Source organism: Lotus japonicus, chromosome 1, assembly GCF_012489685.1.
Source record: "Lotus japonicus ecotype B-129 chromosome 1, LjGifu_v1.2".
NCBI classification, from domain to species: Eukaryota; Viridiplantae; Streptophyta; class Magnoliopsida; order Fabales; family Fabaceae; genus Lotus; species Lotus japonicus.
In genome coordinates, this window is record NC_080041.1 from 89,581,891 (window position 1) to 89,596,370 (window position 14,480).

At 34.2% G+C, this 14,480-nt stretch overlaps 2 protein-coding genes across 2 annotated transcripts; one reads left to right on the forward strand and one right to left on the reverse strand.

Moving 5' to 3' along the window:
- Positions 1-7,887: 7,887 nt before the first annotated feature.
- On the forward strand, positions 7,888-11,994 carry LOC130727610 (uncharacterized). The gene is made up of 7 exons (XM_057578790.1): positions 7,888-8,343; positions 9,163-9,201; positions 9,334-9,404; positions 9,567-9,631; positions 10,316-10,405; positions 10,494-10,586; positions 11,275-11,994. The coding sequence occupies exons 1-7, from the start codon at positions 7,997-7,999 to the stop codon at positions 11,683-11,685; spliced, it is 1,116 nt and encodes a 371-aa protein (XP_057434773.1). The 5' UTR covers positions 7,888-7,996; the 3' UTR covers positions 11,686-11,994.
- Positions 11,995-12,914: 920 nt separating this feature from the next.
- Positions 12,915-14,433, reverse strand: LOC130711090 (probable glutathione S-transferase). Its single transcript, XM_057560551.1, has 3 exons — positions 14,386-14,433; positions 13,270-13,650; positions 12,915-12,965 (listed from the first exon to the last, which is right to left on the reverse strand). The coding sequence occupies exons 1-3, from the start codon at positions 14,431-14,433 to the stop codon at positions 12,915-12,917; spliced, it is 480 nt and encodes a 159-aa protein (XP_057416534.1).
- Between the last annotated feature and the right edge of the window lie 47 nt (positions 14,434-14,480).

Below are 14,480 nucleotides of genomic sequence, written 5' to 3' on the forward strand. Positions count from 1 at the left end.
TCAAAAAGCTAGGAGACATGAAGGTTGGGTGGGATGAAAGGTAAAAAGTCCAGAGTTCGAACCCTAAGAGAGTACTAATTTACTAACAACTAATATTTACCTATAAAAAAAATTTCAAAGTGTCTTGCAAGTACTTCAAGACTCTAGCTGTTGTCATGTGACTTTTTAGGATTAGTCAAAAATCGGCCAATCACACCTACTGCATAGCATATACCAGTCCTGCTATTACATATTTACATAGGAATCTCAACTTTCCTACTATTTGCTTGAAGAGTGTGGCATCTGCTTACACTCATTCACCATCTTTCTTCAACTTCAGGTTCAACAGTCGGTCAAATGGTTGGGAGAACAATGGAAAAGCAAAAGAAAAATCAATTGTTAAAATGACTTATGTAAATCACCCTAAGCAATCATTTCTCGAACAGGTAACAGCATCTGCTACAAATAAAAAAATATTCATCATAACCAGGTAAAGTAAATATTAAGTAAAATCACTCTAACTTAATTAGGTGGTTCAATAATATTTTGAAATGTGTGTTAAGAAACATGTTAAAATATTACTTCATATATAATTCTTGTAAAATGATAGGTTGTGATGTTTCTAATTTTCTATATTAAATGAATTTGACTAGGTAGAAGATCCCTTGTGAATAAACACATATACACGATCAGTTGATGTTTCAATATCTGGTCGATTTTATACATAGTTATGTGGAAAAGTGGATTTGTGCCAATACTCTGTAAAGCACAGAGCATCTTGGTTAGTGCTTTAGTTTTGTACTTATATTGCTTAGCTTGACACATTTTTCAGTCGTGTGTATATAATATTAATGACCTCCATAATAAATTTACACAAATTTTGTTTTATTGAAATAAAGTGTGAGATAAGCATGGCGTGGAGCCAATCCATTTCACTTTGATGGGGGGCTGAATCTCTTTAAAATTTGTAGGGTTTCATGTTCTGATTTAGTGGTCCAGTTCAATCACTTAGCTAAAACTTTAATAAATCTTTGTTAGATTAAGTACTATTATAAGGTTAAAAAAGTTTTAATGCACTTTCAAAGAGAATAAGTTGAAATAAACCTTACAGACAATTTTTTTAAAAAATATGATAAAGGAAATTAAAACATTTAAATATTGAACTAATTGAAGGTCCACTACGATGGTGACTAACTCATTAAGATGGATTAGTAGTGGAGGGATGAACCAAATTGAGCATCACATGGTGTTGACCCCAGTCATGTTGTAAAAAACATAGGTTCCTTCTTAAAGGTGTTTAAATCAATACCTTTGTTAATCATGCACATGAAACCCATATGGAGACTCCTATTGGAATTTATAAGCTGGAGAAGATCTGAAAATACATCAACATGAAAAACAAACATTGGATCAAATAAATTAAGATGATTTTGATCTAGTCTTACTAATCCATATTTTTAACTTCCTCAGGCTCCCTTATACTAGCTTAGCTCTGCTCTCTGCTAAAGGTTTGCCATAGCAGCATGCTATAACAACCCAATACAAAGACATAGATGTATGCAGGTTTGCGAAAATGTTCTAACGATAGTTGATAAGAGAAAAAAAGCCTTTTTAAGTCCGAACATTTTATCATTATGTGTAATGGAGGAATTATGGAAGTACTAGGGTTGACTCAGCTTACCATTATTTATGTTTTTTATTGTTAAATTGTTGTCATAATTCACTTAAATTTGGTGGAGAGCAGAAGTCTCCAATAATGTGACTCCTAAAAATGACCTATCGATATAAGGGTTCAAATGATCACTTTTGGTGATTTAATTTTGAGAAAATGGGATGTACACTAACAGTATATATGAACTTGTTTTACACATGCACCTAATTGATTTCCGCCACATCAGTAATTTATTAATTAAAATTGAAAAGATTTGTAACCACTTAGTCCTATGTGACATAATGTAATTGGACGTCACTGTAACTAAGAAATTTTTTTCTTTTCTTTTAGAGTACTTGCTCTCTTCCTAATTTTTGTTGTAGTTGCAAAGAATGATGTAGGAGACAAACATGAGGGCTTCTTTGCTGAAGTTGAAGTCAGACAACGTTTCGAAAGCTGGAGCAAGAAATTTGACAAAAATCACTCTTCCAAAGAAGAGGAACTCCACATGTTTAGTCTGTTCGAGAAAAGCTTGAATGGGTCAAGCGCCAAAAAGAAATGGTGACTTACTGTTGTTACGACTGTTTGCCTTCTTAATCCGATACTGACACTAAAGAGCGCGCTGATCAAACCTCTCATAGTGATAGTGAAGACGATGACATGGGATGAATCCGACGTCAAACCTCAGGATCAAATGGATCACCTTTTAATTTTAAGGATTGAATCACATACCTCATTTAGTGACATGAGAGTATAATATTTTTCTTGTTTTTTTTTTTTTTATGAAAATTTTCTTCTTGTTGTTACTGTTAGTAGTCTTTGTTTTAATTTTCAATTTCAAGTGATTTCCCTTGATTCAATTTTAATCTCTATTTTCTTCTCTTCAACGCCTAGATCATATTTTACATGTTTTTTTTCGAAGAAACAAGTTTCATTGATAATGGGACTGGCATGGGCCTAACTCTTCTTGGGTCCTTGCAAGTGGTTTTTTTATATCTCCCTTAGCCTATATCATCAAACAGTGAATTAGTATCTCTTCCAACCAACATTGAAATCAATTAAAAGAACAAAAGGTTGGAGAAAACAGTAAATTTTGTATGAGAGCATTTATCTGTAAGCAGTTATCAGCACTTGCCTATATGCATTCTGCTAATGCAAACTAATGAGAGTACTGTTGTGTGAACATACAAACAATTGTGAACATCGTTCCGACATATGCATTATACGTTAGTAGCTGTTTTATACTGCCGCAAATGTCTGTGGATATTAAAACTATCGCTAACACATATGTCTGTTGGCTCCCTTAGATTTTCTATTCTCTAAACTTCTTTTGGCTATTTTCCTCATAGACAGAGTTAATGAGAGCTTGGGGTTAAGTCTAGTGGTGGCACTAAATTTTTGGCAGAAATCCCTGAGAGAGTTCAAAGCATCTTGCATTCCTATGTTTGGAGTTTGCCCCACTCTTTCTTTAACAGCATCAGAACAAAGCCCGCATACCCACTTCCCACAATAACATTCTTGAATCTCTGATATGTAAACTCTGCTACACTCTTCCTTCAGCCCACAGCATTGGCATTCAGCTTCTTCAACCTCTTCAGTTGCACCATGTTTATTCATATTTTGATGCCGGCAGATTTGAATGATATATAGTACTTATTAGTTCTTGCAAAAATGGTTCCAATATATACTTGAGGTGTGGCTGAGCAATAACAAAAAGTAGTGAAATTGGATTATATTTTTTAGTGCTACCAATTGATTGACAATTAATGACGAAGTATATAGAAGGCCTTTACAGACTAGGTAAGGTTATATTTGCACATATAAAGTGTTGTGTCAATAGTATTTAATTAGTCCACTAGCCATGTAGCAAGATTTTGTTGATATATATGCTTGCAAATTAACTTGCCATAAAGAAATACTAGCTATTTCCTATTTGCCAAGACATGTGGAAGTAATTTTAATCTTTTATCTCTAGCTCTAACTCGTGAAGATTCAGAATCAGAAGTGGTGCATGTATGCAGAACAAGTTGTGCTACCATATACCAAACTTTAGAGATATCTGGACAGCTATATAAAGCTGAAAAGTAACTGAAGAAGCTGTTTGATTAACAAGTTGTTGGATTTAAATTACTTTATGAGCTGAATCTCGCAATGCCAATTTGCCAATGGATAACTTTATTAAGAAAAAGGTAGCAATATGCTACTGCTACATGTATTATGTTACATCCAGAATACATTCAAGTTTCTATTTTAAAATAAAATAGTTTGATTGACTCGCTCACTTTTTTTTCTTATTTCTCTATTCATGTATAATTTTTCTATCCGCAAGAAGAGAATGTATTGTGTTTGGCAATTGGCAATGTGAAAATATGTAAGAGTTTTTTCTACAATAGAATTTGTTTAGACAAGATTGTGTTATGGCATCCTCCTTTAGTGGGCCAATGAGGAAAGAAAAAAAAGAGTATTTTTGAAATGGGCCGTAGCCCAAGTTTCTGTTTTTTATGACTAATTCCAATTCGCACCACACACCAGGCTGCAGAACGAGACGTTTGAGTGTTTATTTGTTTCTCACAGATGTGGGTCAGGGTGGGCCTTTATGTATGTGGCTTTGTTTTTTCTATAAATTCAAAACCATTGACCAAAAATATAGTACATTTTTCTGTCATCATTTGGAAGCTTTGATATTGAAAAATGAGGCACGCGCCTTTGTCCTTTTCTACGGTGTCGTATTTTCCGTTTTGTTAAAGTCAAGGTCCCCTCTATTTGGAAGTTTTGATATTGTTCAGATCTTGTTTGCCTAAGTGCACCATTTCCCACACCAAGAGAAATTGCAACCCATTTAAATAATAATATTACCCCACGACTACGAGGCCACAATTCTGTTACTCATTAAACTTACTTGAATGAAATATTTTAAATCAAATTTATAGTTTATAACGATAACAAATATAATGCTCAAAATAGTTTTCGTTTTTATTGATGTCATCAGACAGATATTCTTCTAATAATTATCTTTTCAATGATTCAAATTTATGCTATCATTTTTATAATATTGAGATTAATTTCCATGCATTCACAGTATAAATAAATTTTACAAAACTGTAAAAAAAAAGTTTTACATAATCATGCAATTACGTCTCTCCATTTTGCATTTAAAAAAAAAAATTTCTCCATTTTGATAGCTTATAATTAATTTTAAATTTAATAATATTTAAAATAGGAAATAGAATGATGTAATTGAATGATTGTGTAAAAATATTTACACCGTCATCGCATAGAAATTAATCTCTAACATATTTACCTCTAAATAAACATTGATTGACGCTTAATATAGAATAAGCTAATGTAATTGTAAAGTTGATGAAATGATTTTTTCATCTCAACAAATACTTCCTCCATTTACATTATATAAGACCATTTAGAGCGTACTTGATGTAGCTTTATATAAAATATCATATTACTAATTCTCAAACGAAAAATTACTCTAGCCTTACTATAATGTGAGTGTTCCCCGCTCGAACAAGATCGTCTTCGAAGGAGGACACCTATCTTAAAAAAAAAATTACACATTTCCTTATATCTTTGTTTATTTGTAACTTTTATAATTCTAAATTTTGATTATTATTAATTTATTACTAATTGTATTATGCGCTACCCAATTCTTTAACTAAAGATAAATAATGTTGAAAATTGCATAAATTATTTAATATCTTTATATAAATGATAATTTTTCATGACATTTTTACCAATAATTAAGCGTAATCATGTGAAGATGATTTTATACTCCTTATGTTTTAAAATAATTGTCTACTTCAAAAAAAATTGTTTCATGATAAGTTTACTTAAAATTCAATGGAACATTAATTGATATTTTTTATATAATACCTCTATGAGAAGAAAAAAGGAGAAGATATTTATTTTGTGAATAAATGAGGAGAGATAAAAGTGCACTTCAAATTGTGACACATGAAAACATATATAACATGTTTTAAAAAATTGATAATATTAATTGTATTTCTTAAAATGTGTTTTCTTCTCTTTGTGTATAATTATTTTGAAATGAAATGTGTAATTATGAATTGTTCCTAAATGAACTTTAGAAATTAGGTCGACTAAGAACACAAAAACCTTAATGATGTATTTAGTAGAAAAAATTGAGCATATATAGTACAATGAAGACCCTATCATATTAGTTGGTGAGCCCTCAACTCTAGATAAACTGATACAAAAAAACTAAGTTGGTTATTTCAGTATAACTACACTTCACTTGTTTAGAGGGGGGAAATCAATGGATTTTAATTAGGATTAATAATAACCAATCTTGACTGTAAAAAAATAATAACCTATCTATTTGACTAGACCTAGAGATCAAGGAGAGGATGAGTCTCGACGCCCTCCTCATGCTTTACTATCTTCCTTCTGAGCTGATTTACATGATATTGGGTTTGGGTCCCCCATCCGGTCAAGAGGCAAGTTCTCCCTAGTCCATCTACCCGTTCTCACCATGGGCCAGACCAGTGAAAAGGCGGCGCAACCCTAACATCTAGTGTGGAATGAACTTGCTCGGCCTACTCGAGGCCCGTAACGGAATAGAAACAGAATGAGTATTCTTGTAGTAAAATTTATGTAAATAATGTTGTGTATGTGATCTTATAAAAAGTTTAATAAGTGTTTGCTCACACTTGAAAACACATCCATCTAAGAGAATAAGAGAGAAATGAGTGAGAAATATAAGATATGATAAATAATATGATAGAAAAAGAAGAGAAAGATAAATAAAGAAAGATGATGAAAATGGATAGAAGAAAAAAAGTGTGAATGAATCAGAATCCTAAAATGTGTACCTACCCTATTGCTTATTGCTGAAGAATGAAGATGAACTCAAGCCACGCACGAAAACGCTCAAGTTTAGTTCTTATCATCCAATCCGAATATCTTTATGGTTCCCCCAACCATAAACGTCGTGGCCCCAATTTATGAGTATGGAAATCTCCGCCAACACTTTTTGACTTTTTGTAATGCTTCCTGAAATTATTTAACAATTTTGTTATCGAGTGCATTGATAATAACTACTTTAAAAATACTCCCTCCGTTCCCTATTATAAGGGCACATTTTTTGAAAAAAATTTGTTACAAAATATAAGTCACTTTCTAATATCTAGGAAGCATTAAATAATTTTTTCCAAGTTCACCCTCATATTTAATATGAAAGAGATGATAAACTTTAGAAGTATTAACTTGGAGAGAGAAAATCATAGGAAAGTAAATAAGGGTAATCTAGGAAAGTAAATCATTTTTTTTACAAATTTATTACTAGTAACTACTTTTCTTAATCTAAGAGAATTAGTTATTTGTGACTTATATATAGGAACAGAGGGAGTAATAAAATTTACTTAACTTAAAAACTCGAATCAAAATTACACATTATGTAATATTAAAATAACTATTCATTATAAATTACTACTACTACAAAATAGGTAACGTAAAAAAAAACCTACAAAATAGGTGCATGGAATTCAATTTAGAGGAATTAGTCAGATTACTTTTTTTTTAAAGTAGAATTAGTCAGATTACTAACCCAACAACTAACGAGAATCTATAGGGTTTTAAGTAGCCAATAGTATTGACTATTTGACTGGGTAAATACAGATAAATAAAAGAAAAGTTGTTGCACATCTTAGTTTCATAAAGTATCACACATTCACACTAGCTATGTGACTAATCTTAGTCTTCGGACAACAAATCATGTTCTATACATATTACCTAATGATTGAAATTTTGAAATATATATTTATGGAGTCCAAATGTCTGTCAGTATTATATATTTCCAACATTTGAACCCGTTTCCTACAGGCAGGTTATATGAACACATTAAATAATTTCAATTTCTTTATAGTAAGTGATGATAATAATTTAAAAAACCAAAGAACTAACCATCCATATCCATAGTATGATTTATTACAACTAAATAACGCGGCAAAAATAGATGAAAAAAAAGAAGAGAAATGATAAGATTTCCCACCACGAGTTTTTCCCCGCCATTACCACAAACCAAAGACCGCCACGTGTTCAGTTCACCCAGTCAGCTCACAACACGACGAGTTAGGCTGTCACAGAAATCAACGACCGTTCGAACACCGTGTTACTGTATCTTTGCGTCCAAACCAGACAGCAACTTCATCACCAAATCTCAACCGTCCAATCCCAATCCAACGGCTCACATTCACTACAGTATAGATATAAATAAAACGCAACACAGCTGTGACAAAACGCGATTCTGAATTTTCATTTTCAATTTTCAATTATTTATTTTCCTCTTTCCCCCAATTTCCATTTCTCTTCTCCTCCGCCTCCGTCTCCGCCGCGATGGCTGCCGTCGAGACGACGGAGATGGAGCCACTAACCTCCGGCGCCAGCAACCGCATCATTCCGATTCTGAAATCTCTCCGAGCCTCCCTCATCTTCGTCTACACCTACTTCCTCTCCTTCCTCTTGTTCCTCCTCCCTCGCCTTTCCTCTCCCCGGAAGCATTTGAAGCGGCGGTGGTTGATTCGTGAAGAGGAGGACACGTTCCGGAGAAGGGCGTTGGCTCAGGACGTTGGGATGGGAAGCGATGATGATGGTTGCTGCCGTTGGACCACTTGTATCTTCTATGGGGTTAGAAACAACGCTCTGTTCTGCCGATCGTGGTTTCCGGTGTCTGGTAGTCTCAAGTAAGGTTACGTTTCAATTTGCTTCACGTTTCTTCTTTGTTTTCCGTTTTTTGTGAATGACGTGGAGAATTGTGAGCCTTGTTAATTCTGTTGTGAAACGTGTGCATTTCTCTTTTTGATGATCGTGTTGAACTGTTGATATGTATGGTCATGGTGATTCAGGGTACCTGTTGGTTAATGAGTTGAGATTCTGAGAAACCACTGTTATGTTAGCAATAGTTTTTGTTCATTGTTTGCTTGATTGAATAGGACTGTTTTGTAAACGAGTTTACTGGTTTCTTTTTTTGGGGTTGCTTTAGTTTTTAGGTTGTTCCGGTTGTGTCGAAACTTGGAAGCTGAATTTGGCTGAATTGGGTGTGTCTAGAATTGAGTTTTATCTGTGAAGCAGAGTAATTTGGAAGGAGACATGAAAAAGAGAGAAAATTTAAGTGGTTGAAATTGTTGTACTTGAAAGTAGAAAAAAATTACTAAATGGGGTGAACTGTATTCTCGCATTATGTTGTTCTCCATGTCTCTTCACATATTTGTGTGCAATATGGGTGACTAACTGGCTGGTTTACCATTGCATAACTTGACATTCAACACAGGCTAAAGCTTCACAAAATTATACTAGTTGTCTTCACAAGAGAAAGTTTATTTGATATTGTTTTGTGAATGGATGGAAGGCTCTTGTTTCTTGCCTGCCCTTTTTCTTTCGTCAATTTTGGTTCCCTGCCTCTTTTCATATTAGCATGTATAGGTGTATAGCTTTTTACTCCCTGCTGTTGTGCTGCTTTCTTTAGCATTGGACTTAAGTTCCTTTCACTTTTGTTATTTCAGGGGCATTATGATCATCATTCATGGGCTTAATGAACACAGGTACTCTTGCTTTCTGTAATTTTAAAGCTTAATGATTATTTCTCGTTGTGGTACTAGTCTTGTATGCTTCTTATGATGATAAGACTAAGATTTATTCTTATCCTCCCATCTCTGACTCTGCTCATTTTTCAGTGGAAGATATGCGGACTTTGCAAGGCAATTAACATCATGCAACTTTGGTGTTTTTGCAATGGACTGGATAGGTAATTTAAGGCTTCTTTCCCTTTGATCCTTGAGCTCCTCGTTGATATAAGATGTTTTCCTTTTCTCTAATGGATGTTCTGTAGATTAGAGATGTCAAAATTCTTGTTCTATGTGGTAATTTGTATGGTCAATGTCTGAAGATGTTTGCTTCATTGTTACAGGTCATGGAGGTAGTGATGGACTGCACGGTTATGTTCCTTCCCTTGATCATGTAGTTGCAGACACAGTAAGTATATGTCTACTTTCTTTAGTTGTATAAATTGGTTCTTATATGTAGAATGGAAAAAATCTTGGCCTTCATTGGAGTTTCTATGATAGGAACTCAAGGTTAGGGGTTAGTTAGTTAGTTAGTTATACTTAGTGAGTTAGTTAGAATGTTATTGGTTAGCCTATAAATAACAGACATTAGAGAGTTAGGGGTATCTTGGTATTCAGTTAGGAATTGGGTTTAGAGAGAGAAGTGGTTCTCTCTTAGGCTTGGAAGGGTGTTTGGTATCCCTTTCTCTTGTATCTCTCCCTAGTTTCCAATTGGGAATTAGGGTTTTCTATCAATAAAAAATCAGGTTTCTATCATTCTACCAACTTAAACATTGAGACAGAAGTAGAGAAACAAATTTAATGTGTTAAGTTAAGATACATGTTAACCTCATCTTCTTATAGCATAAGGCAATGAATATTTTCTTGCTTCTCAAAGTTATTTTGACAATGCTCTTTGGTTAGTTTTGTATTCATCTGTGTTCTGTTATTTCTTGTCACTCCCACCCATTACCGTTTATTATTAACAATTTCAAATATTTGTGTTATGTCTTTGCTTGATTTCCCTTGGAGATATATTTCATTATCAAATGTCCTTTGGTGATTTTAACTGTGTACTTTGCATACTTATTTCTGACGGCAATGATTTAAACAGGGGGCTTTATTGGAGAAGATTAAATCTGAGAATCCTGGGGTACCGTGCTTTCTCTTTGGTCACTCCACTGGTGGGGCTGTGGTTTTGAAAGTAAGGGCTGAAATCCTCTGTATACCTTCCAGAATAATTAATTTTCTCTCTCTTGAGTTTCTAAATTTATATCTACATTTTTATGCAGGCGGCTTCCTACCCTCATATTGAAGTGATGGTGGAAGGAATTATATTAACTTCACCAGCTTTGCGCGTGAAGCCAGCTCATCCAATTGTTGGTGTAAGTTTTGCACTTTTGGGTTGTGCACGGTGTTTGACATTGAAATGTTTCTGATTTTGTTTCTACTAGCTATGTTCTGCATGCTCCTACTTCTTCTTAAGCTTGCTTTTAAAAACATGCTGCAACATACAATGCTATCAACTATTACTATCAATCTCTTACTGTGCCAATCAAACCTTAGTCAGTAGTATGATATGAGTTTTAACAAGATGTAACCCTTGACTCACTTGATGTTTATTAATTGGAAGCAGATTGAACACAATCGTAGGTGTTATTTTACTTTTGAATTATATATACCAGATTAGATTTAATACATCCAGACTTTAGATTCACCTCTTTATTATCAGTAACTGCATAAAAATGAGTCTTGAATTATTTCTCACCTTGCTCTTATTTCCTTAGCCTATGGTCTTGTTTGATCATGGTGCGCAACCATCGTTCTTATATTCAGCATCCTACATTCCTACCTTTCTTCTTTGAATTTAAGTATTGATCATGGTTCTATTTAAAGGGGGGAGCACCCGTTGAAACAGTACAAGCATCAAGCTGTCACTACTATACTCTCATTGACTTCTATATTCTTAAGATTATAATGCTGCACTGCAGTATGTTTTATAATTATGGACTGCTCTTTGTGACTTTTTCTGTATCCTTGACTTAAAAGGATCTATGTGATGTGTTGATGCAGGCTGTTGCTCCATTTTTTTCGCTGGTAGCTCCTAAGTTCCAATTCAAAGGAGCAAACAAACGGGGCATTCCAGTTTCGAGGGATCCTGCAGCATTGCTGGCGAAGTATTCTGATCCTCTGGTCTACACAGGGCCTATAAGGGTCCGAACTGGCCATGAAATACTTCGGATATCATCGTACTTAATGCGAAACTTCAAGTCTGTGACGGTGCCGTTCTTTGTTCTGCATGGAACTGCTGATAAGGTAACTGATCCGCTGGCCTCGCAGGATCTGTACAACAAGGCAGCTTCAGAGTTCAAAGACATAAAGCTCTATGATGGCTTCTTGCACGATCTTCTGTTTGAGCCTGAGCGCGAAGAGATTGCTTTGGACATTATCAACTGGATGGAGAAGAGATTATTTACTATTTGAATTGTCAAATGGTTGGGGGTGCTAATAGAAAAGGCAAGAGAAAAAAAAGAGAAAGATTAAAGGTTCCAAACTCTGCTAAGTGTAGAAAATTGAAGTCGCCCGGAAAGGAGTGGCGGAAGCAGATAGGTTCTTCATCTTTTGTTTTAGGCGTTTGGGGATTGTTTTGCCATCGAAAAACTTGTAAATTTATTAGACTTAAATTTCAGTAGTTTTTTTAAGTCTCTGTAGAATGCAGAATTCCTTCAACTAGAACTCTTATTCTATTTATTTGTTTAGAGAAATAAAATGTTGCTACTATTTATCTGTTTATATAGCAGTTTAAGATAATATTGTGATAATCTACTTATGTATGCAGCTGACAATTCCTCTAATTCTAATAGAGGTGAGGCCATACAAGTTCTGCAATCTGCACTCCAATTGATTTCAACCTGTAAAATGATAGAACTGCTAAAATGTACATTTTTCAAATAATTAAGGTTATTGTGACAATGTTAGAAATTCAAAAGTGACTAAAACCAAGAAGAAAAATAGGTTTCTAGTGTTATACAACGTTTTGAAGAAATTATATACGCTGGTGCTTTAAATGTTTTAAGAAAGAAATAAGTATGATTATATAATTGAGAACTTACATGTAAAAATTTTTATTAGTAAATAATATGAGTGGGAGTACACGTGAAAATGAGAATATTTGCTCTATCGATGCTTATTTATTTGAGTGATTAACTGATCCAAACTAAACTTATGAGTTATATAGCAAAACATGAAGATGAGTTCAATCCGTAACTGTCGAAGGTTAACGTTGGCCAGGCGTTCATGGACATATGAGGTGAGTTCGATTCATAACCGACGCTATAGTCAGTGAGATTAGTGTTGACCATATGAATCGCCACTAATTGACGATGGGCAGGCACTAAGTTGACCGATGATTTTAGCATCGGCCTCGACGGTAAGCTGACGTTAAGTAGGTCGGCCTATCGTTAAGCGGAATATAATTTTTAATTGATGTTTTGGGTAACTGTAGGATCCGGGGTAAAGGTAATTTTTTAATCTAAAATAAGTCTTTCTTATGGTGAGTGATGCGTCCCGGAATAAATCTTAGATGATGGGAAATAAGACTTTCTTTATTAACTGAAATAACATGAGCATCAATCCTAGGAATTTTTTCACATGGAGAAATCCTAGGTTTACATATATCAATCAATTTGATATGAAATTCAAACAGCAACAGCTCAATGCTGAGATTCAGATCTATTTTGAGGTACTGTTGGGAAACAACACAGCTGAAGAAAAATAAAACACAATCACAACACAAGAAAATTATGTGGAAACTCCAAAACCGGAGAAAAAATCACGACCGTTAGACTGCTCTCACTCTCACCCCAATGCCTCAGTACAACCACACTCTCACAAAGTAAATATTAAACTAAGTCAGATATAAGCTTAAAGTGCTACTGACCGGTGCATCTAAAAATAAAGAACCTAGGTCCAATATATAGCCTTGGTCTTCCCCCTTGCTTCACCACAATAAGCGATGTGAGACTTCTCCAATAACTAATTTTTAACCTCCTTTTTTATTTTAGAAACTTGGCAATGTGGGATTTGACAATCAATCCCAACACCAACAATGCTTTCATAGTGAGCTTTGCACATGGCAAAAAGTGGTTCTTTGGGAGGCAGGCACTCTTTGACGACTGGGTGGTTGAGAATTTCTTGACTCCATATGTAGAGCTTGGGAAAATTTTCAGCTGTGAACAACTGCAATCCTATTACTTCTTGGATCACAGGGATCCAAAAAGCTATGAACACCGCAGCAATGTCCACAAACCCAAACTCATCTCCCCCCAAGAACTTATGGTCCTTCACCTCATGCTCAAGAAATTGCAGAGCCTCGGAGGATTCTTCAATATTCTTCTCACGTTCTTTCTCATCCGTGGTAAAAACAGATTTCCATGCTGTAGGGACAACCTGAAATATAAATTATATACCAAATGTTGAGAATTTCTTGACTCCATATGTTTTAGATACTTAAATGATTCTCTAGGCTTTGGCATTCGATTCCAGGAAGTAGAAGATAGCATTTTGAGCCCTGTTTGGAAAAACTTATTTAAGCTTATCTTATAATAAGTTGTTTATGACCATATACTTATAATTAAAATCTCTCATTCGATTAAAGCTTAAAACACATAGCAAATTAAAAGTCCATCACTGTCAGCAATATGAAACAACATTTGATACCAATTCATGTCCAACTAATCAATATGAAGATCTGTCGAAGTGTTATTAAAAGAAACAAAAGTAAGAGACCAAACCATAAGTTTGTAACCCTTTTTAGATTCTTATTCAAACATGCCCTTAGTTGTGGTATGAACTATTCCCAAGATGAGCCTCACAAAAATGGATCAGATTACATGCCCTTGAATTTTATACAGAGAAGATTAAAAATATTCTTCTTCTACCACTGAAAGTTAGCTACAGTAATATGTTCCAACATTTTTAAAATGTATATATGTTTGTTTTCAACAAATGGATCTTTCTTCACAAATTGTGGATACAATGAATCAATTGAAAGCATAATGAAAGCCAAAAACGCATAATTAAGGTTTCTTAGTACAGCTCCTAAGTCCTAACAACACAGTTTTAGAATTTCATTGCAGAGGACCTCCTATCCCTCCACCAAAATCACAATAGGCATAAAATCACCAATTTCCTAGTTCCATATTTGAGTGAGCCTAAACCTATTCTTGTCATCTTATAATTGTAATCAATGATAGGTTTTGTGTCATTATATTGCCATT

Excerpts from the sequence above, each read along its gene's own strand:
- LOC130727610 (XM_057578790.1), top strand. The coding sequence starts at position 7,997 with ATGGCTGCCGTCGAGACGACGGAGATGGAGCCACTAACCTCCGGCGCC. Across the intron at positions 9,202-9,333 it reads CATGGGCTTAATGAACACAG|TGGAAGATATGCGGACTTTG; the intron begins GTACTCTTGCTT and ends CTCATTTTTCAG. Across the intron at positions 9,405-9,566 it reads TTTTGCAATGGACTGGATAG|GTCATGGAGGTAGTGATGGA; the intron begins GTAATTTAAGGC and ends TCATTGTTACAG.
- LOC130711090 (XM_057560551.1), bottom strand. The coding sequence starts at position 14,433 with ATGACAAGAATAGGTTTAGGCTCACTCAAATATGGAACTAGGAAATTG. Across the intron at positions 13,651-14,385 it reads AATATGGAACTAGGAAATTG|GTTGTCCCTACAGCATGGAA; the intron begins GTGATTTTATGC and ends TTTATATTTCAG. Across the intron at positions 12,966-13,269 it reads GTCAAATCCCACATTGCCAA|CTGTGTTGTTTCCCAACAGT; the intron begins GTTTCTAAAATA and ends ATTTTTCTTCAG.